Raw genomic sequence first — 27,837 nt, 5'->3', positions numbered from 1 at the left:
TTCTATTTGCTACTTCTTGGTTTATTTATCACCAAGATTACAAAGTAATAAGACAAGATAATAAAATAAAACCTATCAAGTCTAATACTATGTTGCTTCAATACTCTATTCCATCAGCTTTGAATATATTCATAATAACATGAAAATGGCAATGCTTCTTTGTTCTCTAAAACCCAGTTGAATAGGCTTCCACATTCCTTTTGCATACACTCGACGCATGTGACTGTGTTGTCACTGTCAACAGATGTTTGAATTGATTATTCGTCGGGTACATGATCATCCGTCGGGTTGCCTTGTTGATCATCCGTCGAGTGGCATTGTTGTTTATCCGTCGGGTAGCTATCTGGCGCTTGACTTCATTTCATTTATGCAGAATTACAAGACATCATCTATGTACAAGTAATCAACCTATTCAGCATATCTAATTAAAGTCAACATGACTTGAGTGCTACTATAGAATCTAAACAAGGTGTATACGGAAATGTGCTACAGATTCATTATTACACAAGCTACTCACTCGATGGATAATAAATCATCATCCGTCGGGACTATATTGAGTCATCCGTCGGGACTATATTCCTTATATGTCGAGTGCTACATTTTTCACTAAGTAAAATCTACTAAGGTGTTTTGTTAATGAAATCATCAAGTTCACAACATATTCACAACACTTTCTCCTACTTCAATCTGGATTGGTATCTTCAGCACCCTACCCGGATTGGGGGGCAAGAAAGAAGCAGAATTTTTTTTAAGGTAACCACTTTCCTCCACCTAAATCCAGATTGATCTCTACAACATCAAACCCGGATTGGGGGGGGCAAGAAATAAACAGAATTTTTTCTAAGGCAACCACTTTTCCTACTTCAATCCGGATTGGTATCTTCAACACCCTACCCAGATTGGGGGGCAAGAAAGAAGCATAAGTTTTTCTAAGGAAACCACTTTCCTCCACCTGAATCCGGATTGATCTCTACAACACCAAATCCGGATTGGGGGGCAAGAAAGAAACAAAAAAATTTCCAAGGAAACCACTTTCTCCTGCTTCAATCCGGATTGGTATCTTCAGCACCCTACTCGGATTGGGGGGCAAGAAAGAAGCAGAATTTTTTCTAAGGCAACCACTTCAATCCAGATTGGTCTCTACAATACCAAACCAGGATTGGGGGGGGGGAAGAAAGAAGCAGAATTTTTTCCAAGACAACCACTCTCTCCTACTTGAATCCGGATTGGTCTCGACAACACCAAACCTGGATTGGGGAACAAGAAAGAATCAGAATTTTATGCTAAGACAGCAACGGTTACATAACCCTTCTCTACTCCCTCATCCAGAAAATCTACATAAGGGAGTGGGGGGGCAAATGATAGGGTATAAACAACACAACTAGAGCTCAGCCCAGATTTAGGATGAGACAGACTCAGTTGAAGGACCGAGACCCCCTCACCCAAAGTAGTCAAGTGGAGAGACCCAGGCTCAGGGCCAACCCAGAATCAAGATCATCTCCTAGCTAGGATCCAACCCAGGACCAGGGTCACCTCCCAGCAAGGATCCAACCCAGCTAGAGCAGACCCGAGGAGGGTCCCCCAAGCACAGGCATGCCCCACAACCCACCAATGAGGGGCACATGGGCACGTGATGGTGACAGCTATCAACAACTAACATCCCAGACAAGCATGACGCGTGTCAGCACACCGTTGGGGCATCCTGAAGGTGGTCCTTACCTAGAAACCTGTATGCAATCTACCCAATTCAGGCGTCCTCCGCCTCCTACAACGAACAACCCTGATCTAAAGGTACCAACCCTTAAATCCTACCTTTGGGCTATAAATACCCTAAAGGGAAAAGGGTTTAGGGGTTAGACACATTCTTACACACACACACTCTCCTACACACAAGTACACACACAGCCACCATCATTTCCTCTCTATCTTCATCTCCCCCAAGCAAGTTCTTACTCTCACACCGTGGGGCTCAAACCCCACGGTTTATATCTATAAATAATATAGATACAAAAGTAGTCCCATTATTATATAAATCCATGTATAGTACAGACTAATCGACTATCAAATTTTTAATATTTTGGTATTTAATGCACAACCGTTATTTAAAAATTGTTAATTAATTTTAAGTATTTAATGAAAGAAAATAAAATTAAAGTTCAAACACATTAAAAAATTACTAATTTTCATTTGATTTTTTTCGACTTTATCATGAGTTTTGCAAATCAAATTTAGATAATTTTACCATCCACGTTAAATTTATGAAATAATATTTACTTCAGCGATGATTTAAAAAGTATTATTCAACAAAATTTATCGAAGACATCGAGAATAAAACACATTTACAAATTTTTCATTAATGTTATATTTAATTTAGAATGTCATTTTTTTTGTTTTTGTCATTGAAAAGGTAGAATGTTCTGATCGATTTAAGATGCCTATTTATCATTGATAATAAAAAATTCTTAATTTTAAATTTAACGGCTATAATCTACTTGTTTACAAATCTGACAGTACTTATTACATTTTAGATGACTACAAAATATTTGGATAAGATTTCCATTATGTTTATTATATATACTAGTGATGCACGTGTTCTCGTTAATATTTAAAAATTTTATTTATCTCGTCATATTATAAATTTAAAAAATATATATAAATATATAATAATTATAAATTTATAAGTATAATTATAGGATAACCCGATCGTAGTTTAGTAGGATACGTGGACTGTGTCTAGTAGTTTAAAAATTTAGTAGTTTAGTGGATATATAACACTATTTTAATTATCATTTTAATAATAGAATAAATTGTGTTTGTAGTTTAGTAGGATAAGTAGACTATATTTAGTAACTTAAAAATTTAGTTATTTAACGAATATATAATACTATTTATATATTATTTCAATAGCCAAAATTAGGGAATAACCATTGAACTAAATTATATCCCATTCTGATTATAACATTATAGATAATATCGATAAGGATATGATACTAATAAACTCTTAAGTTCCGATCCACCAACAAAAAAGTTATATTATCATTTATACACTCTCCAAATTTTAGGTTTAACTATTTAAGTTACTTATGTCCAAAGAAAAATTATTTAAGTTATTGTTATGTTAATGTTAGTAATACAACCATATTGGGCCTGTTCGGTTGATTCGTAATAAGTTGTTTATTTACTTATAAGTCGGTAAGTACTTATTGAAGTGTGTTTCTCGATCCAATTTATAAGTCGAATTTATAACTTATAAGCTGATAAGTTGAATGTTAGTAATAAAATATTTTTTCTCAATTTATTTTGATTTTTTCACTTTTTTATTAAATTTAATTTTAAACTATATGTTTTTAAATATTATTCTAATTTTACAATCACAAACTAATTTAATTGTATTTAAAAAAAATATTTTAATTTATTCAATTAAAAGAAATTCTGATTTTTAAGTAAAATTATCTAAACACTTATATAATTTATAAGTATTTATCTACTTATCAGTTGTAAGTCACTTATTCGTTTTAAGTCGTAAGTTACTTATTTTAAAATTTCTCAAACATGCACATTATTTGCTAAACTTTTTTCGGCTTTTCTTTTAAAAAAAAATACTAGCTTGAATTCGGTGCGATACACAGGTTCCATTAATATTTAAATAAATTTTGATTTTTTTTTATCCAATTATATACTAATTTTAATCTATTTATATGATATATATAATAATTATAGATTTATAATTAAAATAATAAAAGAACTAGGAATGAGTTGGGATCGTAGTTTAATATGATAAGTTTTTGTTTTAATTTAGCGGAATAAAGAGATTATATATACTCCTTCCGTCCCTTTCAATTGTTTACATTTTTTAGAGGGTGTCCGACACGTATTTTAAGGTACATATAAAGTATAGTTCTGTAATTGTTTTTTATAATTTTGTTTTTCTGAATAAAAATTAAAACATTCAACTTTTATTCAGAAAAAGAAAATTGTAAAAATAAGTTACATAATTATACTTTTCATGCACCTTAAAATGCGTGCCGGACACTCTCTCATAAATGTAAACAATTGGAAGGGACTGTGAGGGAGTAATAATTTAGTAATTTAATATATATATAACATTATTTTTATTTATTTTTATTAACCAAAATAAGGAAATAACCGTTGAATTAAAATATAGATGGAAATCGAATTCCCTACCTTTGGTCGGCATAAACTAAGAGGACGCCAAAGACTAAACACTGTACACTGTTTGGTATCCCGGTGTTTGCGCATTCTCTGTCGTTTGATCAGGTTTCTTTGTCTCTGCACATACATTCACTTTAATTTTCATTTACTGCTCAGTGAAAAAATGCAAAATGTTTTTTGTAATTTTCTTTTCAATTTCTAGGGTTCATTTCTGTTAATATGTTTACATTCTGCTTGAATAAATGAAATGAAAATTGTTTATGTTATTTTCTCTCCATGTAAATAGTATTAGTTCAGGAAAGAAATGCACTTGTTAGGTTAGGTTTTATTTTATACTAGGGTATTAGAGAATGCAATTTTTTTGTAGAGCTTAAATTTGTGGTGTTTTTTCTTTATTAGGTTAAGAATTTATTTTGGCATGTACACAGTTTGCTTTAATTTTCACTTGAAATCGATATTATTATCTATATAGTGATTTATGCCCACTTAGATTTTGATTTTATTATCCTACATATTCCATTTTTTATTTTGACAAGAAAATATTTTATGGGGTGGGCTGAGACTATAGTTTATTTGATGTTGGATTATGGATTATGGCTTTTTTCTTAGTTTGCTCTTGAGCTGTTTTTCTTTTCAGATATGGATAGGGGTAAACGTAAATTTGTTCCGGAAGCTGACAAGCAACAAGACAATTTTACTCGCAATAATGAGTCTAATTGCAATGTAGAGGGAATTTATGAAGAAATGGGAAGGTTTGTTTGCTCAGCAGAAGTGTCTTTTTCATCTGTAAAAGATTTGATGAGGGCAGTTAATCCGAAATTTCCTTTTAGTTATCTAGAATTAAAACGTAGTTGCCTGAAAGTTTATCAGGAAGAGAAGGCAAAAGTTATGCACACTTTGGAAAATTTAGATGGATTGATTGCCCTGTCGATGGATATACTTAGGCGTGACAGTACTGATTATTATAGTTTTCAACTGCCTTTGGACTATTTGTGCTTAAGAGCTCATTTTATTGAGGATAATTGGGAACTGAAGTCATGGGTTATTTATTATGCTGGTATAGACCACATCTATAAAAATGGCTTTGACAAGACCATTTTGAAATGTCTTTTGGATTTACACATTGAGAGTAAGATATCCACCATTACACCAGGGGACATTTTTAAATACGATGACATAGTTGGGACTGTGAAAGATCAGCTTAAGGAGAAGAAAAAGCTGCAAATCAAGTGCCAGCCATTTAAAATACATTGTTGTTCTAATCTTTTTTGTCAAATGGTGGAAGCGGCTTTTGAGGAAATTGACGATATCATTGATAGAACGTCAAGACATTCCCCTCACTGGCATAGTACATTAAGTAATCTACAAGTGGCAATTGAGTTGGAGGCTAGGGGAAAATATTCAGAGCAATATCATTCTGAGCTTTCAGACTTACCTGATGAGAAAGAATGGAAGAAACTAAGCTATGTTTGTAGACTGGTGGATTACATATATAATGCAGCAGAAGTATTGTTCTTCACAAAGAATCCTACTGCCAGCTTATATTTCATAATCTTCACGAGCTTCAGGCAAGCTTGAGGAAAGAATCTATGAGTACTGACAAGTTAGATCTAGCTGCAGATCTTCTACAGAAGTTTGATAAGTACTGGGATGACATGTTCTTGACATTGGCTATTGTTACTGTGATGGATCCACGCTGTAAGATGAAGTATGTAGAATTTTCTTTTCTGAAGTATGACCATAATTTGGATAACTCGAGAGTCACAACTGTTCTGGATGCCATCCGGGGAATATATGATGATTATAATATGCATAGTGTTGAAGAACTGAACTCTTTGAAACCTTCTCAAACAAAGCTTTCTGATTCAAAGCCCTCTGATCCAGACTCAGAAGAAGAACTACCTTGGGAAGAAGAAGATCTTCCTATGCGTACACTTGAGAGACTCCAAAACTGCAGCTTTGGGTTTAATAGTATGGACGAGTATAATGAGTTTGTTAAACAAAACAATCGACCCCCAAAGTCTGAATTGGAATGGTATATTGATGAGCCTGTCTTGCCATGGACCAAGGATTTCGACTTAATGGGTTGGTGGAGAACTGAAAGCTCGAAATATCCCATACTATCCAAGATGGCACGTGACCTTCTAGCAATACCATTCTCAGTAGCCAGTTCATATGAAGCTTTTGTTTACCGAAATTCTCGAATGGCTGATAAATCTCTTGATACCTTGGGACCAGATCTAGTTAATGCCTTGGTGTGCTGTCGAAGCTACTATCTTCAGAAGCACTGAGATCTCTTGCATTATCAAGGTAAGCTTACATTAGACTTCTTATGAATATTGTTCTTGGCCAAATTATAAGTCAATTGTTTTACTTTAATTTGGCTACAGTAAAGCTTTCATATTTAAATAATTAACATAAGGTGTGTAAGCTCATAAATTTTAAATCACTCAATGATGAATAAACTATTTTATAACCGTGACTTCTGCAAAATGATTATTAATCTAGTTTCTTAAAAAAAATCAATATAGTGTTCCAATATCTCCTTTTGATGTGTCAAAGTTAGTATTTGCGAAGAAGCTACATAAATGTATGCATTGATGCATGAACATATTTAGTGCCACCTATTAGTTTTCACCTCTGTCTTGGCAGAATTTGTGCAATCTCTGGCGACTAGGTCTCACTTTGTCATCTTTTATGTTATAAAAGTTAATTTTTCCATATCTGATATATAGGGTCGTGAGTAATTAGGCCCGTGAACAAATCTAATTGGTCAATTTGTTATAATTCAAGCAACTCCCGAGAAGAAAAAAAATCTGATAATTTAATTGGACTATATTCTGGAAAAACGATGATCAACTGAAAACAAATGGGTGCTGAAGTATCAACTGAAGGAAAAAAACAAATGAGTCTTTATTTTGATATGATTATGAATGATAAAGTGTATTTTATATACGTGGTTTAAAAAAATTGACCCCTGTTTTGATTCTGCGTCCATCCTTGATCGTGTAATTTTATTTTGACAAGCCTTCCTCCACAGAAGGTCATTCCAGATTTACTTACTTATCTTGGTACCTATGATTAGAAGATTTGTGAAGAACATAACTACAAGTGAAGTTGTGATAGAGTTTATGGTGACAAAATTTTGCTGAAAAGGAAATTAGAAAAAAATTGGATAAATGGATGTATAACTGCTGCTAGACATGTAAGTTGTAAAAAAAAGGTGTACAGTCTTTATTAGAATCATTAGATTATACTTGATCCTACAGAAATTAATAGGTTAATAGGCCTTAGGGGTCTCCAATATAGAGTGGTCTTCATAGAACCCGTATTTACTTTGGAGGATCATGTATGCATTTGAGTTTTTGTCAATGCATGAATAATATGGCGTATTATTTTTTAATTGGTTCATTTTGTAAGGGTGTTTTTATATGGCTCAATACTCAATATGGTTAACCGCACCCAATTTCACTGGTGTTCTATTTGACAGACTAGAAAACATGGACAGTGTATATAAAACTGTCTTTTCAAAAGAGTTGTGTTAGGACTTGCTCCTAGATAAAGTATTTATCTGTTTTTTTTTATTTTGAAAAGAAAATTACGAGCCAGGTGAAACATGTCATTTTCATTTGAAGTTTATTTTATTTTGAGAAAGAAATATAAGACAGAACGTTATTTGGTGTGTCAGAATTTTTTTAAAGCATGCCAGTATCCTGTATCGGGCATTTCTTTCAGTCTCATATTTCACTAATTTGATGATACGGGTTATGAGTTCTAATCTTTAATCCAAGCCTCTTAATGAAGAAGACCTTCTGGTTCTGGTTTCATAGTTTTAATTTCTGTTTTGGCTTGTAATTCATAAGCCATGCAGAGAGTTTTTTTTTTTTTTTCTGTTTCGGCTCGCAATTCATAAGCCATGCAGAGATACCTAAGCTGTGGGTTTTTTTGTTCAGTTGTGACTCACAAGCTGTACCTATTTTTTGCACATGTTTTCCAGGAGAAGGAAGTCATTTGGCTGGACTAAGGAGCATGGAATATGCATTGGTAAAAAACTTCGTGAATCTATGTATTTTGATTGATGGATCTGTTGTCTTTTGGTTTGCGTTCAATCTGATTTCCTTTTGAACAAAAAATTTTACGGGGAATAGTTCATGGAAATGAACCTACTTAACAAGAATCCAGACCTTTACGCTTTGCGGTTATGTTTCCATAAGCAATTTAATTAGTTGAAGGGAAACTCCATTATTATTATTATCTGTGTAAATTTCTTCTTTTTGATGATGGGGTTTGGTTTTGGAATCAAACCGTATTGCTGAACCAAAAATTATGTGTTTTGAAATCGAAAATTGCAATCACGGGCAATAGATTGCATCATGTTATTAGCCAAATTCCAAAAAAATTGGTTTTCAGATTCTACGACATTTGCTCACAATTCATTGACAAAAAAAGATTTGCAGTTGCAATATCATGGACTATGGATCTCATCAAACCGCAATCTACAACTTTTTCTAGAAAATACAAGTCCGGTAACAATCACAAAATTCAGGCAAAACATTAATTTACGAGGATGAAACTACCCTAACCGGTCATACTTTTAAGGGCAAGAAAAATTTAAAACTTTTCGTTATTGTAATCGCAAGTGTTCAATATTCCTATAATCACGTTAATTAGTTTAAACTACTGTGTAAACACTGAAGCATCAGCAAAGCATTTTTCACCTAACGAGGATTTTTTTTTTCATTTTTTCAACTAACAAGGTTAAATGATTTAAATGATCGATGGACAAAAGAAATGGAGGAAATTTGTTAGTGAAAAACTAGATATAATTTTAGAGTTCCAATTGAGGTTAAAACGGTAAATAACTTTACCCCCACTTCCCCTTTATTACTTTAGAGGAGCAGAGGGTTGAGTTGGACTCTGAGTGTTTTCGCATTCCTCGTTTCGTCCCCCCAATTCAGGTTCTCATATTTATCTTCAATCGTCATGTACATACATATCTCTTTGTATCTATCAATACATGTTTATTTGATTGATGCATACCCCCTGTTTGATCCTTATTTAAAATGTGATTAGCATATTTATAATGTTTTGAAATGAGTGTTCAATTGTCCTGTTTTCTTATTTGTCATATATTTGATATGGTTGTGTTGTGTTTGGATCAAAAAAATTAATAAACTGTTAAACCCCCAAACAATATACATTTTTTACTTCAGTAAAAAATGTAGGGTTTCTGATAGGGTTTTAAGATTAGTATAAAAACATTTGTCAAAATTATATTGTAATATATTGTTTCGTTTATTTCATGGGATTTTAACCAGGTTAATGGGGGTGGTTGTGTTTGTTTGAGGGCTTTATTTGGTCCAAACTTACATTTTTTTTTAATTTATGAAGATTTAGTTTTGGGCACTTTTGGTTGACTGTTACTTACAGATTCTTTCTTGTACATTTGCATTCTGTTTTTCAGATATGGATAAGAGTAAACGTAAGGTCATACCTAGTCATCGTATTACAAGATTCTTCCCTAAGTCTACTGCTAGCGATAATGAGAGTGGTTGTGATGTTGAAAAGGTTTATGAAGCTATGGCAAGGTTTGTTTGTGAAGATGAACATGTGACGCTACCAGCTATTAAAACGTTGGTAACTGGAATGAACCCGAGCTTTCCTTTTAATTATCGTGACCTAAGACATAGTTGCTTCAAAGTTTATCTGGAAGAGAGAGCAAAAGTTGTGCAGGTTATTGAAAATTTAGATGCACGGATTGCCCTCTCAATAGACATGGTCAAGCTGGACACTTATGGTCTTCGTAGGCCCAAAGATTCTGATGAACAAGATCTTTTTGACATTTTGTGTCTAAGAGCTCATTTTATTGATGATAATTGGAAACCCAAGTCGTGGGTTCTTTACTATGGTGATGTAGACCGCATTATGGAAATTGGCTATGACAAGACAATTCTGAAGCGTATATCAGACTTACGCATTGAGAATAAGATATCCACTGTGACTCATGGGTATCGTGATATGATTTATGAAGTGATTGAGGTGGTCGAAGATCAGGTTAAGGAGAAGAAAACACTGCAAGTAAAATGCTAGCCATTTAAACTCTACTGTTGTGCTAACCTTCTAGGCAAAATGGTGGAAGCAGCTTTTAAGAACATTGACAGTATAATCTGGAAAATTTTGCAACAATCTTTCATGTACTGGCACATTACATTCGGTAGACTACAGGATGCAATAAAGGCGGAGGTTGATGGAGAATTTTCGGAGCAATTTGGAAGTGTTTTCTTCGACCCACCTACTGAGGAAGAATGGACGAAACTTAAATACGTCTGTAGGCTGGTGGATTACATATATAATGCAGCAGAGGTACTGTTCTTCACAAAAAAACCTACTGCCAGCATATATCTTCATAATCTTTGTGAGCTTCAGGCAAGCTTGAGGAAAGAGTCTATTAGTCCTGACAGTTCAGGTATAATTACAGAAATGCTAAAGCAGTTTGATGAGTACCGGAATGACATGTTCATGGTGTTGGCTATTGCTACTGTGCTGGATCCTCGCTGTAAGATGAAATATGTAGAATTTTCTTCTTTGAAGTTTGAGGGTAACTCGGGAAACAAGCAGGTCACATCTGTTCTGGAGGCAATTCGGGGTATATATGATGATTATAAGATTCATAGTTTTGAATCACAGACTACTAAACCTTCTGATTCAAAGCCTTCTGATACAAAACCCTCTGGTTCAAAGCCTTCTGATCCAAAACCCTCTGGTTCAAAGCCTTCTGATATAAAGCCCTCTGCAAAGCTCTCTGATTCAGACTCAGAAGAACTTCCTTCCGACTCGGAAGAACTTCTCTCGGACTCAGAAGATCTTCCTCGCTATACACTTGAGAGACTCCAAAATTGTAACTTTGGGTTTAATTGTTTGGATGAGTATAATGAATTTCTCAAACCAAGCTATCGACCCCCAAAGTCTGAACTGGAGTGGTATTTTGATGAGCCCGTCTTGCCGTGGAGCAAAGACTTTGACTTGATGAGTTGGTGGAAAACTGAAAGCCCCAAATATCCTATACTATCCAAGATGGCCCGCGACTTTTTAGCAATACCATTTTCAGTAGTCAGTTCATTTGAAGCTTATTATTACAGAGATTTTCGACCGGCTGATACAAATCTAGCTTTCCTAGGACCAGATCTTCCTAATGCGTTGGTGTGCTGTCGGAGCTATCTTAAAAAGGACTGAATTCTATTGCCTCATTTAGGTAAACTAACACAACCTTTTCTGATGATAATTTTCTTCTGCCTCTTCCAAATTGTATGTTAAGTGTGTTTTTTACTTCAAGAAAGCTATATATTGTGAGGTATGTGCGCCCATTAAATTAATTTCCCGTATAACTAAACATGCTCCTATTAATTGTAGACTTCCTTTGATTGGTTATCTGGTTTTTGTATAAAATGTTGAATGCATAGTGCCAATAGGTTCTTCTGAAGTAGCAACATTTATTATTTACAGAGCTAAAATATATGCGGATGCATCAACACATTCAGTAATTAATGCATTCTCTGTAGGTTAGGTTTCGTTTTTTCAAGAAGTTAATGCTTTTAAATCCTTCTCCTGGGTCAGAAAGAGTTAGGTCCATAGAAAAACTGATTGTTTTTTTAGAAATTATGACTAGGTAGTACCTTTCAAAAAAAATTGTTTTTGATCATCCTATTATACTCTATTTAAGGAAAATTAAAAGCAAATGTAAAAAGTGGGTACTGATTACTGATTTAATTTTTTTTTATCTCCATCTCATCTTTTATAGTTAAGTTATCAACTTCCTTATCTAATCCAATTCTAATAGGTCTTTCTTTGTAGAAGTCATTTCAGAATTACATTTTGTACGAGTAACCCCGATTCTTAACAAGGACATCTCCCATTTCAGTCTGGCGGATCCAGTACATTTTGGCCATGTTTGTTTAATGGGATAAAGGAGGAGATTGGATTATAATCCTTAAAAAAAAGTTATCCCTTGTTTGTTTTACAAATTTGAGCAATGGACTATAATCCTAGGATAAGAGCTGGATAACATTTTCTATTATCCAACAGGATAATATAATACCTCGTGAAGGTATAACAAGGGTATTAAAATTTTATAGACAAAAATACCCTTATTTTGTTACAATAATTACGGCCATACCTATGTATATCTACAACCCTGCATTTCTCATTCATTTTTTTTCTACTCAGCCGCCTCCATGCCTCCATGGCTTCTGTACAAACAAATATATACCTACAACTTTCCTTCTGGTTCTAAATAACTACAATCTCTATTATTATCTGGTAAGAATCTTTTACATTGATATCAGTTTTTGTGTTTTTGTGTATCAGATAAATTCTTGTTGATGCATTCTGATTATAGAATAATTTTTTAATTTAAAACAAGTTCAATTTTCAGATAATGCAATGTTATGTATCTGTTATGTTATTTTATTTTGTGTGATATGTTTCTGTTGTTTTTTAGTAGTTTATTTTTTTAATTTTTAATGTAGACAAACTGTTTGTTTGAATGTCTAACTCAAGTTTTAGTTCATGTGTTAAAGTTTATGTTGTTTCTGCGAATCAGTTATTTACAGCAACTCTGTTTTATAGATATCATTATGACCTCCTTGGATGATTTGATGGTATTACATCAACTAGTTCGTCATTTGAGTATGATAATGTCCTTATATGTGCATATTATGCATTTAATACGTCTGTTGCATCAAACCTCTGAAAGTGGTTCGAGAGTTAGTAGGGATATAAGATTACTTCGTAGAAAAAGGGGGGCTGATTATTTGGATGATACCATTAACGATGGAGATTTGACCCTTAAGGAGCAACTTCGTATGAATAGAAATACATATGATATCTTGTGTGAATTGCTTCGGGAGTATGGTCTAAGCGACTCAAGAAATGTGAACGTTGAAGAACAAGTTTGTTTTTTCTTGCACATACTAGCTGGCCATCAAAAAAATAGGTCAATTAAACATACTTATCGAAGATCAAGTGAAACCGTGAGCAAATATTTCAATACAGTTCTTAATTGTGTCTTACGGTTGCACGATGTTCTTTTACAAAAGCCTGAACCAATTACCGAATCCTGCAATGATCCTAGGTGGAAATGCTTTCAGGTAGATATCATCACTTAAGGCTGTTAAATTTTTTTGATGCATAATTGTAATTTTTTAAATTTTTAAATATTTTTCTGTTTTGTAGAATTGTTTAGGTGCTCTTGATGGAACTCATGTTAGAGTTAGAGTCCCTCCGCACGAACATACGAAGTATAGGAATAAAAAGGGTGAAATTTCTACCAATGTTTTAGGAGTATGTAAACCGAATATGATGTTTACCTATGTGTTACCTGGTTGGGAAGGCTCTGCTGCAGATGGCAGAGTACTTCGAGATGCAATAACTCGTAAGAATGGTTTACGAGTTCCTGCCGGTAAAACTAAAACTCTTGTATAGTTACTTTAGTCATTGTAAATTTAAAATTTTCACATCATAAATTTAACTTTAACATATATAGGATATTATTATCTTTGTGATGCCGGATATACAAATGGTGATGGATTCTTGGCTCCGCATAGGATACATAGGTACCATTTAGCAACATGGAAAAAGGGGAGGCGTCCGACTTGTCCAGAAGAATACTTTAATATGAAACATTCTGCTGCGCGTAATGTAATTGAAAGAGCTTCTGGAGTTCTTAAATTACGTTGGTCCATTCTTAGAAGCCCTTCCTTCTATCCTTACAAAATTCAGTGTCGCATTATCACCGCATGTGTCCTTTTGCACAATCTGATTCGAAAGGAAATGGGCGGTGATCCTTATGATGCAGTTTATGATGATCAAGCCAATCAATCAGCAATCAACTTGGATTCTAACATTATTGATACATGTGAGCCATCTAGTCAATGGACGGAAAAGAGACGTCAAATGGGTGTAAAAATGTATAATGAATGGAGGGTAAAGAGAGGTCTCGCTCCTTGGCAAGGCTGAAAGTAGTAGTTGATTGTAATAGCATTAAATTTAAGATTTCTGAAACCTTGTATTGTGACATGATTATATTAATATCCTGAGACTAGCTTTTTAGTTTGATCAGTTGATCATTTTACATTAAAGTTTGTTGGTTTTTAATTCTTCTTTGTTGGTTTCTTAATATTTTATATTTAATTGATAATGTCTGTGACTTGGATAATTGATTTTTTTAGTTATGTGCAACTCCATTCACTTGCAATACATGTATATTAGTTAAATGGTTGATAACTATTTTAAACTGTGATGTCTGACAGCAATCAGGGTGAATTACGATCTGCTCGCTTGAATCAGGGTGTCTCCTCGATTCTCTGTTTCATATACTTCATTTTCCTTGCAGAGGTAATCCCAATACCCACATTTGCTTTTATTTGTTTGCTTTTGATCAGTAATTACATTTCATTAGGTTTTGTCAACCTTTAGCAACAGCGGCAAGATTTGGTGCAACCTGACCAAGAGCACTACAGAAATAGATGTTCTAGTTTCTGTCAACTGGCAGATTTATGACAATTTTCTGCTTGCTTTTGTTTTATACTTCTTTTCAGTTCCAGAATTGAGATTTGTTTTATGCTATACTTAATTTTAATATATATAGAATTTAATTAGGATTAATATCCCAATTGTCACTGAACTAAATCAGGTAGGCAGTATCTATTAGTAATCAAGTTATGTTAACATGACAGGTTGACAGTGTTCATGATTAATTAAAATTAAGGATAATGTATTTTTAACAAACCTATATACTACATTCTGCTAGGTTTGAGTCTGATTTTTTTTGTATGTTGTGAAAATGCATTTGGCTTGCAACACTGAATTTTACCAATATTACTTGTGCATTTTAAAACAGCTTAATGTGTTAGTTTGATAGAAAGTGAACCAGTGTATCTTTGGCTATATGCCTAAATGTATCAAAGCATACATTAGTAGAATGTGACCCTGACCCTGATGTTATGATTTTTACTAGAATCTAATGGCATCCTGTTGTCTGTTGCAGAAGTTCTAATGGCATCCTCATCAACTGGAAAACATCCCAGAGAAGGAAGGAATAGGAGGACTTGGACATTAGTAGAAGAAAGGGCTTTGATAGATTCTTATTATCTAATAATTGCGGATGGCTACAAGTTGGATAATGGGCAATACAAAACTGGCTATCTAATCGAGTTGGAAAAATATATGATCAAACTCATTCCAGGTACTGATTTGCGTGAAAAGCCACATATAGAGTCGAAAATAAAGACGTGGAAAAAATTATGGGGTTCCGTCTACAGTGCTTTGGCGACCAGTGGTATTGCTTGGAATGACTCTAATAAAATGTTGAGTATTGATGATGAAGATGTGTGGACTCAAATGTGCAAGGTAATTGAAGTTTTTATCAAATCTTTTAGTAAATTTAGTTGACATATCTTTGGTTTTGTTCTGAGTTCAGTATATGGATACTATAAGCCAAGCAATGACTTGTGTTTTAGTATTAAAGTTGCAGATATGTATGCTGCATATCTGCTGGCTTACCTGAAATATATATAAATCAAGTACCGCGAACCAATTTAATACTAACTTTTTAATTTAAAAGAATAAATTAGTAGTAGTCTGATTTTAGTTATTTAACTCAAGGCTACGACGGTTTTAGTTATTTTTTAGTCTGGTTAGTACAAGTACTAGTAGTGGATTTATTATCTATAGACTATAATATTACCCTGCTCTAGTATAGCTCAATGTTTAATTTTATTACTATTACGTATGTGTAATTTTGAATCTGAACTTTAAAGTTGAGATACTTTATGCCATCTTTTTCTATTTTTTAAATTGAACAAAACATATGTGATTGTGACACTTAAATGTTGTTTTGTTGCAGCGAGATTCAGAATTGGCTAAACTTCGTAACAAGCCCGTAGAGTGGTATGATGATTGGCAGAAAATTTTTGGCAAGGACAGAGCTACTGGTGAACATACAGAGGCCCCTGCGGATATTATTGAAAATCTGGATAAAGAGCAATGTGAAACTACTCCAAAATGCAAGCTGAATTGGTGCATTTAAAGTTAGCTGGTCATGTGTGAGACTACTCCAAAATGCTGATTTCTAGATTTCTCAACTCAGTGCAGTAACAGGACATCACAGTAACTTTGTATAAGCTATTTTAATGGAGTCATTTTGGAACCTTTTATTATTGCAACATTATTGAATTATGTTTCTGTAGTTAATATTTAATGATCATGAAATATTTCTAGTTTATTCAAATGTATGCAAAATTTATATAATTTTTCCGCAAAAATATGTTTATTTATTCTTTTACACAAAACCAAATTGATTATGATCTGAATATAATTTAAAAATTATTTTTTTAAATATGATTAATCCTATTTATAAATTTTTACCTAACAAACAAGGGATAGGACTAGTTAAAGGACTATAATTCTTAAGATATGTTTAGAAACAAATACGGGATTGGATTATTTTAAAGGATTATAATCCTTAAAAAAATAAGGAGGGGATTATAGTGAAAGGATTATTATCCCTGGATTATAATCCTTCCAAACAAACATGGCCTTTGAGGTTAATAATGCAATAAAGTGTTTACTTGTAAATTATAGGTTGGTTTATTTAAGGGTGCGTTTTATATGTTTAATGGGTTCACCTAGCCCATATTTGGTAGCAGTATAAGTTTGGAGGATTAGAAAACTTAGTCCATCTATAGATTAGTACCGTTTTAAGGGATAGTAGTTCGAGTTTTTTATTTGAAGCAAATAATGAGTAAAGGATATAGATATCTAGATAAGCATTGCATATCATTGATGTGCCCTTTGGGTTAATTTAGAAATGCCATACTATTTTGAGCAAATAATTGTCACGTACCCAATTTTCCTTTAATTTTCGTATGTCTATGCAAGTAAGCAACTGATTTGCAGGGAATGTAGTTTCATATCTACTTGAATGTCGTGCACGATGTGCTGGTAAAATTGTTTACATGCATTTATGTTTTTGCTGTGGGTGCAATTCATGGAAAAACAAGTCTCTTCATAGAATATGTTCTAGTTTCATAGCTTCTTTGCTCTTGTGGCTCATAAGCCATCAAAATTTCTTCTAGTTTTTGTCTTTTTGCTGTTGCCTAAAAATAACCGTCTTATTGCTGTTGCGCAATACCTAATTTCTGCATATATTTTTCAGGAAAAGGAAGTTACTTGGCAGGCTTCTGGAACATTGATAAAGCATTAGTTTTACTCATTCATTGCTTTTGTCATGGATCTTATGTCTTTTGGGTTCGTTTTCGAGTGCATCTCGTTGCTGTTAGTTTGCATCCTATGTAATTCCCTTTTGGCAGAAACCTCTAGTTCCCTTTTGGTAGAAAAAACTGTAATTTAAGTACTTATATGATTTGTTTGAAGTTATCTTAGTAGACAATAAGACATTATATTCATCTTCACTCCCTCGTGCAATGTGCGTGTGTGCAATGTGCGTGTCTATTCGAAATTGTTTTCTGGTTAATGTTTCCACAAAATTTGGTTGTATCAATATGCTAATTGCTAGTTGGGCATGGTCTGATTAGAGGCGCGAATTGAGCAAGAAATTGGTTTGTTATTTTTTACTATATTTAATTTTAAAGTAAATAACATGTTTGTGTAATAAGTTACAAAATTATATCATATCTATAAATAATTAGTTCAAGTGAGTTTTGATGGTTTGATAGTAAAGGTTAATATTTTGATATACTACAATTTAGTAATTTTAAAGTAAGTTAATATCACAAAATGAAATATTAAAATTTATGGTATGCTAAATTTTACTATAAATTTGCAATCATAAGAAATACCACATAAACATGAAAGGTAATAAAAATATTCAACAATGATATACTAAAATGTTCCAATATAAATGTAGGATTTTAATTTGAGCTAATTGAAACCAAAAAAAAACAAAATTGAAAATATAAAAAATATAATAAAAATAAAAGGAGTTTGTAAAAATGTTAGAAATTGAAGTTATTTGAGAGTAAAAGTTATGAAATTTATGGACATAATCATTATATACATATAATTCAATATTAAATTTCATAAAATAGTTTAATATAATAAATATAATAATAGTGCTATTTATAAGGTAGAATCATATATATATATAATTGGTGTAAAAAGTTTAAGATGGTTTGGTCATCATGAATAAACTAGCATAATAATCTGTGCGAGTCACGAGTCATTTTCTAGAATTTTTTATGTCATGCAATTATAATGTTTTTAGTTGTTTTATTATTTGTATATGTTGTACAATATCTAACGTATATCAAATACAAGTTTTTTTTGTTTATCAATGTGTATTATTTTCGTACAAGACATTGTCAAATTACACAACGTTTCTAATATAGCTCATTAAGTACAATATATATATATATATATATATATTCTTGTTTGTGTTGTATAATTTGTATTTAATGAATGAATATAAACATGTAGTAAGTGTACGTTTAAAACGAAACTATTAAACTTGATCTATAGAATAGCGTTACTATGTTTATAAAGAAAAAACTAAAAATTAACATATATGTTGAATACAGAGTTGACTAAAAATTATGAATTTTATTTGAATAAATTATATGTACTTTCTGTATTATTACTGAATTCACTACTAACTTCCAATTAACTTACCCAGTTTAAAAAGATAAAAGATGCATAGCTGAAGTCAGAATGACTTGCAATCATAATATACAATAATATAAAATTTACACTACAGTTAATATAAAAGTTGATTTTAATGAAAAATGTTAGTTTTTGAAATTTAATCATGTATGGAAAAATATTAGTTTTTTATTTACACTACTGTAAATAAAGTAAGTTTAAGTTATATGTGTGTGTCAACATATAAATGGCCATATGTTACATTTCTTAGTAAATTACGATGATTTCAATTATTTATATGTTAAATAGCTGATTTATGTACATGTATAATCATTATTAACATCTAGTGAGTCAATTGATTACTTAAATAACATGCATTTATAATTATTCAAAAATTAAAACTATGTAATAAATAAATTGCAATAATTTATATATGGTATTCACATTATCACTGACAAACAATCCATATCTATTTTTTACACAATCGAGTATCAATCATGGTTGTAATATAAAAATAAATTATATATTGTAAGACTTATTATTGATATTCATGATTGTTTTTCAAGAATTCGAAGGAAAAATTATCGTTATTTAAATCATTTTTAAGTTTCTTTCATTACGACTCTAATATTTTTTCAAATAATATTTGGATAACATTGTATACTATTCTCCTAAAATTAAATATTTTTCAATTCGATAAAGTTTTATAAACATTAGTTGAACTGGTTAATTTCTTCAAATTATTGAGCAATATATATTTTTTCTTTAAATTATATATAATACATTGAATCAAATTCTACAATATAGTGTATATATATAACTTTTATTTGAAGAATTCAAAATATTAAAATAATTTAAAATATTTGTACAATATTATCTTGATCAATAAATATTGCTTATCTAAAAGAATCTTTTTAAAAAGCTAGTTTTTTAAGTGAAAAATAAAAAATAAATCGATTTAATATATCATCGTAATTTCAACAAATCTCATGAGATCTCATATCAAATTTTGAATATTTTTAAAATCGGGTCAAATCCCAAAAACAATAATGCGTTAAGTGAAGTTAATAATTTTAATATAAACAATCAATTGACTTGATCTTATAAAGACCTCAAACACATTAATTTATATTAACATAATATTAAAAAATTTCACATAATTGGTAAGATATTCTCGCCGAGCTTGTAATTTAAATTTACTAAACGTAGAATGTGACGATGTTTTCCGCCCGCATCATGTAGTCAAATTTCGAGTATTTTTTGAATAACGGGTCAAGTTCTGATTTCAAATTCGAAATAAACTAAAATGTGTTGACTCATTATAATTCGAACTTATCTAAATATGTAATACCAATATAGATTATTTATATATAAACTATTTTATTTTGAATATTTTCTTTAAAAATTATATATGTACATTTTAATTATTTTTATAATAAAAAATATGTTAAAAATATATAAGATATATTTTCATACTAAAAAATAATTAATAAATAAGATAATAATCAATTTATATACTATGCCTAACTTTATATCTGGAATTCAATTCTTTAAAATTAACTGTACAAATATTCAAGTAACTATCTTTTTTTTTTGCGGAATTCAAGTACCTATCTTTAAAGTAAAATAAAATATTCATTTAGTACACTTACATATATGTGTATGATAAAAAGCACATGTGATGTGTAGTGGTATGTGACTGTATAGGTAAATGAAATATCTCGAGTTCGATTTCCACAAATCACATCTTTTATATAAATATTCAAACATGAATAATTTAGTCTTTTTAATGAGACTTTTAATCTCAGTAATATTATCATCATGTTCTTCTATATACATTCTTGTATATAATAGCTGCATTACAACTTAAGGGTTTCATCTTTCTTTTTAATATCTATTATATTGAAAAAATAGTCATTCATTTACAAAATATTTACATATTTTATTATTGTTTTAAAATTTACACTACTACAATTGTTATTTTTTCCAAACATAAGCTACACTAATTGTTACCAGAACTTATTTTTTTTGGCATAAAACAATACACTGAATTTTTTGGACTCTGCAACATGACGGTAATATTCAGAGTTTGTATAATTATTTCCTCCTAAATTGCTGAAGTCAACAAGAATATATGAAGATTGGTTATGAAAACATGAAGCAAGCATTACACTTCTACGTGAAGCAACAGCAGCAGTAGCCAGCCACAATAACAGGTAGGAAACTTAGTCTCAAGTCTTAATTGACAATAACAGTCTGAGATTAATTTGTCTTGACAACTTCAAAACATGCAATAGGTACAACCAAATCAAACACTGGTATAAAGTATATAATTCTTTCTCTGCTTCAAAAGTTTCCAAAGAAAATAAATTCACAATAGTATCTTGTCATCATAATCTTGTTCCAATATCATCCCGAAAATTATCATCTCTGTAAAACATTTTTCTGCCAATAAAGGTTAATTACTGATTGGTAAAAAGTAGAATCCTAAATGTACAAGCTAATGACAATATCAAGATCAGTGATATGGGACTAATTTGGTTCAATCAAAAGACCCAGAATTAGAATCTAGGAGACATGTATCTAAGCACCTCGAGCACAGCTCTTCAGTTCTTTAGGCAGTGAATGTTACAACCCTTCAATTATTTTCCCACCGTATATTGCCCAGTGGAAATTACAACCCTTCAAAATTTTCGCAGTGGATATTACATTCAAGTCGTATAATTGAATTAGTTAGATCCGTGACTAATGTTCTTGTCACCTTGTTCCATTGTACTTAGTTGGAGGTACCTTTCCTGAATAATTGGGGACGTCTAGGTCAATGAGTGACATTTCATATGGCATGGAGATAGAACTACTTTCCATCAGCAAGGAGGAGCTCGTTGCCTCTGCCTTTGAAGTATCACATGTTGTACTCTGGTTACGTGGGGTGCTATTGTCAGAACCAGTGGATAACCATGAATCATTGCTTCCTGAGGTATTCTTGCTTTTTCGCACCATATCCATCTCTTGTCCAGTTGGGACAAAGGTCCGTGTCCGGTACCTTGTTGCTCCCTCGTCACCTTCATAATGGTTGTAGAGTACATAATCGTGGTAAGCTGGTGCAAACTGCAAGGAAGATTTATGAGAAACTCTAGTAATAAATAGAGGTACAATGGAGAACACAAAAAATATCATGCATTCTTAAAGTAGCTAAGCAGGAAACAAGACGATCTGAAGGTGCATCAGCTAACCTGATGAACAGTGTCGTGGTAGAAATCATTTACCGAAAGAGCATGTAATAAGCTTTCTTTAAACCCACGAGAAATACCAATGTTTGCACCGGCATACTCCTTATATGGGAATGCATAAAAATGACCCATAGCTGCTAGGAGCATCTCAACACAGAGTATGAAATTCTGAATTTCAGCAGCTTCTTCTGTATCTTTAATGTAACCAGTCTTCGCAGCCAAAAAAAATGTAACACCCTACCAACAAATGAAGAGAATAAATAGGAAAATACAACATACTTCAAACAATTTCACCCACCTTTAAACAAAAAATTGAAGATATTCGCAATTTTTGTTTCCAATCAGCATAATGATTTTTTCATTATTCTATTAGCAATATTTCAGGTAATTGTTTCTTGAAATAAACAACTCTTCTCATAATTTTGTTTAACAATTAGTACATATATTTTACAGAAACCCCATTTATTCATCAATACAAGTATTTCCTGCAAATACAATGATCCCTCATGGGATAATCTTTCAACGGAACCTTGTTCAACCGCAGTGCCAGTATTTTAACAAATTTGTTTAAAAAATGGTGAAAAAGTCAAATAACAGCTTCTACCATATTGCCTTTATTGAAGGGTAAAAGAGTAAGGAAATTTATATTACCAACCACAACATAAACATTCATGGTCATTAGATTGACCTCGACTGAATCTATCTAACTGGACAGATGAATGAACACATATGAAGGGACATAAGTTATAGACGAAGTTAGATTCAATTGGGTGGATAAACTCAATTATATACAATTGACAAATTTTGATTCTGGTCTAGTCTATCGAGTTCTAGATTGATGAAAGATAGAAATGGATACATGAACGATATCGGATGATTAACATGGTACGGTGAGTGCTTCCAGCTATAGAATTTGAGTTGACAGGGTGGCTCAATTCATATTTTCACTAGGATTAATAGTCAAGGAAAAAAAGGTAAAAAATCTTCAGCCCAACAAGAACTTAGTTTAAATATATAATAAAGCATATGACAGTTCAAACTAATATTACAAAATTTAGACAAAAAATGCAGCAGAAGTACATCACTAAAATTGTAAAACATGTACATGATCAAGCTCTTTACCTGCCAATAAGTCAAGAAAACAACAGACTTGATGATGATGAACTTAGGAACAGGATTAAATGGTTGGAGCAAATCCCTGCAAGCAACGTAAAACAAGTACAGAGCATACAACGCCGTAGAGTAGGAAAACGTGTAGATAATGGTGAGATAAAGGTATGATTGTCTTGCACTGAAATTTCCATCGTGGTATTTTCCTTTCTCATAGAGTATGATTGTAACAACAACTAGAATAGGCTTGAGAATGACAAACTGCAAGCACCCTTGTTTGCACCTTCGAATAAAACGCCTACATAGCATTAAGAATTTCAGCAAAATGACTTGTCAAATATGGGGGGGGGGTAAACATTCAGCTTATTTTAAATTATTACGAAATTAACATAAAATTTGTACAATTATTAGATCACATCAGGCAACAGAATAACATAACCCTGGCTAATATAAAACCAAAATTATCAAAAATTTACCATCACACATTATAGAGCAAACATATAAACAACCCCTATTGCATATAGGACGGAAAGATGTTAACTGACGTTTATATTAGATCGGCTCAATTTCATCATCTGACCCTGTTATTTATTACTAAAAACTATAGCCTAAACTTCCTAATGCCGAATCATAAAAAGATTTATACTTAAAAACCTCATCATACATCAGGTACCCGAATACTGCACGCAGATGGTCAGCTCTGAAAAATAACTCACCCATCAAGTGGAATCGGATGGAAGCAACATGTCATTAGACACCAACTTGGCTTCATAATACGGCCGGTTAGACTTAATACAACAGCTCCTGGACCACCTACCCAATCCAGGCACAAGGAAAGGAAATTATAAATGACCCACGCTTCATATCTGAAATCAATAACATAAATAAATCAAAGGAAAACCCTTGAAATTATAGCTTCATTTTAAAAAACTCAAACAAGAATAGCTTAAACTAAATGAGTGTATACTGGGACAAGAGATAACACGCTGACACTGCCTTTACGAAAGACATTTCCTCGTATATAGATCCACCACAACTGTACAACTTAGGAATATGTACTATATTTGACGACCAGATTAAAAAAAATAATAAATGTACTTAAAAAAATGTCTCCCCTAATTTATCAAAACTACTATATGATGTAGCCAAGTTCAAGCACTGCAATTTAATTTTTTCAAGCATTATATAGATATTGGTACAAGGAAAGAATTAGCTTTAGAATCGTATACATCTTTTTATTTTGAGCTGTAAACTATTCATATATATCAACGCCTTACATTAAGATGCCATCCTCTAAAAATTTACATAATTTTGTAGAAATTAGAGTCATAGACGCACATACAATTAGTCATATTTTTAATATTTTACGAAATCCAAGGAAGCATATATATTTCATATATAGTCCTACATTAGATGGGCCATTCTACACTTCGACTTAGGTGATATGGATCTCATATAAGTGTTCCTACTTCCTGTGTTATTAACTCATTTTTTTGTCTGTAATTTACATCTTAAACTCTTTGATGAAAGGTACCTCAATAGGAAAATCCCATACATTCTTCTATTTGGTTATTAAACACATAGCTCCGATCCATGTCTTAAAAAAAAGCAGGGAACACAACCTGTCATACATTTTTATTGAGTGAGCCTTAGCTATGATGGCTAATTGGTATCCTAAAGCACAGAGGACCAAAGGCAGATTCCACCATAAATTGGAGTAGCCGACTGTGAAATGAGCAAGATCTAGATAAACACTACAAGTGCTTGATTATCACGCATATATGCACCCTAACAATGCATCGCTTAGATTTTTTCCAAATAAATGTACAAAAAATGAATGCCGCGTGACAAGTGGAACTTTAGGAGTGCTACTATTTTTTTTGCCAAGTTACTTTTTGAAATATAATTCTGAAGACAATATGATAACCTAAACTTAATTAATATAATGGTAACTGAAATGAAAAGTATAAAAGATTACAATTTGATATTAAAGATACTGCAACACTTACATTTCACGAATAGAATTAAAATATATTGTGGCGCTCTCAGTTACAAAAAGGGACAGGAACGACATCAATGCATAAACCTGCCAAATATGCAAGGTTCGTAATACTTAACACATGGGAATATAAGTCTACAAGAGCAAGAAAGATAAAGTAGATATGAACACTCACGGTTTCAAATTTCTCTGTGATAAGCATATTTATAAACTCGACATGGTATATAATATATGTGCAAGCCATATATCTATTTTCCATACTTAGTGTTTACCATAAATTCAAAAGTTTCTATCATCCACAACATCAATATGTATGTAGTGTACCAAATTTTTACATACCGATACAACCTAATGAAAGGAGGAACTTAAATTGATTTTGGCTTGATTAATTTTAAAACATTGTGAATTATTTAAAAATGGAGAACAAAAAAAATAATATGAATTAACTGATGAAGAATAGATGTATAAAACTAATTATAAAACTAAACAGATAAATGCATCCTGACTAATAAAGAAGCTAGTGACAGAACTAAAGAATTCAACATGAACTATAGAAATCCAAAGGTACTCACAGGAACCATAAAGATGATGCGCACAATGTATCTCTGATAAACAGGTTCGGTATAGTTCAACAGGTGCATGTATATATGATAAATTGCCAAAGTAATGGCCCCAACCATGCAGGGAAACGCAACAAGAATATACAGTATATGCCCCATTCCTAATCAATTTGCCGTAAAAACAGAACAACAACAATACAAATTCAAATCATTATCTCCATCAATTCGTAAAAAAACACACAAATAAGCCTCTACATTCAACATTAGGTACACAAACCTCAAATAAAAGGCAAATTGTTAGGATTTAGAACACATCTGAAATGAAAACACCAACAACCAAAATGCAATATATTATCCAATGCACCTGCAATAAAATCCCAATCATTCATAAATCACAAACCCTAAATTTTAATTTATTTCAGGTGGGTAAGTTTAAATTCAACTTCTTGGTTTGTAAAAATCAAAACACACACAAAAAGATTCAATCTTTGAAGAGAATACAACAATCCCAGGTTCCAAGTACAATAAAATTGCCTTGAAATCATATTTACATAAAAAAGAAAATGAAAATGCATGCAAGAAGTTGAAAAATGACTAAAAATACCTGCAATTTTGAACCCAAGAAACAAAATTAAAACCCCAATCTAAAGGATTTCTTGGAGAAAAGATCTTATGATTTGGAAACAATGGGGGCTTTGAGTTGAATGCTGTAAACAATACAAACAAGAAGAGGTTTTTTTTTCTTATTTGTAATTGAGAATTTGAAAAATATATTTTTCAAGCCAATATGAAAAACAGATACATTCTGATTTCCACCTTTTTGTTTTATGAAATAGGGTATGAGTTATCAGTAAACATATTGTAATCTTTTTTTTTTCTTATCATTTGCTGAGAGTTATCAGTAAAATCTGAAATTTCAACACCTTCACCCTCCTCATTATCCGAATTCTCGATGATATCATGATATCCCTTCAGTAACTTTATCCTTCACAAAAGTGTGTTTTCAATACCAATCTACTGATTTGTTACAAGCTTATGCAATATTGGATCTCCATGAATAAATTATAAGTAATAATATTATTGCCAATTATTATATAGTGTATAACTAGCATAATAGCCCATCGAGACATGAGCCTAAAAATATATCGAAATTTGATGTATAAGTTTTTGAATTTTTTTTAAGATTAATAAAGAAAGTATAGTCTCTAATTATTTAATTAAAATATACCGTTCGGGAATGGACTAACAAGAGTTTCTCCTTTAAGTGAATTTGGGAATGAACCGTTTGTAGTTGATCAGACGGCTACAAAAGCAGCTGAGGCAAACGTGCGTAAACATGATCAGGCATGAAAAATAATCAACACATGTTCATGCCTTTTGCTTTTAACATATTTGGATTCTTGGAATTTGATGCTTTTGAGTTTTCTAGGAGAGTACAGAAGATCGTGAATAAAAAAGTTATGACTGCAGGCTCGGCTGAATCTGTTTTTTGTAGGATATGATTTGCTATTCAACGAGGTATTGCGGAGCAGTTTATTACCCGCTTACCCCGTATACTTGTATAGACTTTTTTATTCCATTAATTTATTTTATTAAAAAAATGTACAAAAAATAGCATTGTAGATAGTTTATGTTCAATGAATATTTAGACTATAAATTGATGATTTATTGTATTATAATATTTTTTTAGTTTTGATGATTCCGGTGATAACAAATATTTTGATTGTATATGATCTCTAAGTGAAATAAGTTGTTGTTTTTATTCAATTTGTGTAGTTCATATATATGAGTGTAAGATGATTTTGCATTTGATGTAGAAGATGTCTCAGCCTAATCATAAATTTTTCGTGTTGAAGTGTTAGTATAATATTGTTAAATTATTTACGACGACGTTTAGTTAAAAAATATATGCAGACCTACTACTATCTGCACATAAAATATGTATTTTAGAATATATTATTGTGTGTGATAGACATAGTGTTATACTACATATTATTTCTACTATAAAGAGATTAATGTAGCATTATTTTAGTCATTGTCATTTATTTGTGTATGATTTCAACTCTTTTTCATATAATATTCAGTAATCATATATATTGGCTTGTTGTGC

General features: G+C 31.8%; 2 protein-coding genes across 8 annotated transcripts; one reads left to right on the top strand and one right to left on the bottom strand.

The window, feature by feature from the left end:
* The first annotated feature begins 1,593 nt into the window (after positions 1–1,593).
* Positions 1,594–6,464, top strand: LOC141686085 (zinc finger BED domain-containing protein RICESLEEPER 2-like). The gene is made up of 3 exons (XM_074491143.1): positions 1,594–1,729; positions 4,811–5,640; positions 5,742–6,464. The coding sequence occupies exons 1-3, from the start codon at positions 1,594–1,596 to the stop codon at positions 6,462–6,464; spliced, it is 1,689 nt and encodes a 562-aa protein (XP_074347244.1).
* Positions 6,465–21,208: 14,744 nt separating this feature from the next.
* Positions 21,209–26,731, bottom strand: LOC141687512 (uncharacterized). Of its 7 annotated transcripts, none has more exons than XM_074492813.1 (8): positions 26,657–26,674; positions 26,005–26,091; positions 25,740–25,888; positions 25,178–25,254; positions 23,885–24,034; positions 23,181–23,466; positions 22,062–22,295; positions 21,209–21,936 (listed from the first exon to the last, which is right to left on the bottom strand). In XM_074492813.1, exons 3-8 carry the CDS (start codon positions 25,884–25,886, stop codon positions 21,586–21,588), a joined length of 1,245 nt encoding a protein of 414 aa, XP_074348914.1. In that variant the 5' UTR covers positions 25,887–25,888; positions 26,005–26,091; positions 26,657–26,674; the 3' UTR covers positions 21,209–21,585. The 7 variants fall into 7 exon arrangements, with proteins under 7 accessions (XP_074348914.1, XP_074348913.1, XP_074348916.1 ...); XM_074492812.1 differs by lacking the exon at positions 26,657–26,674 and adding an exon at positions 26,332–26,629; XM_074492815.1 differs by lacking the exon at positions 26,005–26,091 and having other exon boundaries at positions 26,657–26,731.
* Between the last annotated feature and the right edge of the window lie 1,106 nt (positions 26,732–27,837).

This window comes from Apium graveolens, chromosome 9 (assembly GCF_009905375.1).
Source record: "Apium graveolens cultivar Ventura chromosome 9, ASM990537v1, whole genome shotgun sequence".
Taxonomy (NCBI): domain Eukaryota; kingdom Viridiplantae; phylum Streptophyta; class Magnoliopsida; order Apiales; family Apiaceae; genus Apium; species Apium graveolens.
Note: the sequence above shows the minus strand (reverse complement) of the source record. Positions and strands in the feature narration are given on the sequence as shown.

Excerpts from the sequence above, each read along its gene's own strand:
- LOC141686085 (XM_074491143.1), top strand. The coding sequence starts at position 1,594 with ATGCCCCACAACCCACCAATGAGGGGCACATGGGCACGTGATGGTGAC. Across the intron at positions 1,730-4,810 it reads TGGTCCTTACCTAGAAACCT|ATATGGATAGGGGTAAACGT; the intron begins GTATGCAATCTA and ends TTTTCTTTTCAG. Across the intron at positions 5,641-5,741 it reads AATGGAAGAAACTAAGCTAT|GCAAGCTTGAGGAAAGAATC; the intron begins GTTTGTAGACTG and ends CACGAGCTTCAG.
- LOC141687512 (XM_074492815.1), bottom strand. The coding sequence starts at position 25,886 with ATGGGGCATATACTGTATATTCTTGTTGCGTTTCCCTGCATGGTTGGG. Across the intron at positions 25,255-25,739 it reads GCATCATCTTTATGGTTCCT|GTTTATGCATTGATGTCGTT; the intron begins GTGAGTACCTTT and ends CATATTTGGCAG. Across the intron at positions 21,937-22,061 it reads ACCACGACACTGTTCATCAG|TTTGCACCAGCTTACCACGA; the intron begins GTTAGCTGATGC and ends TCTTCCTTGCAG.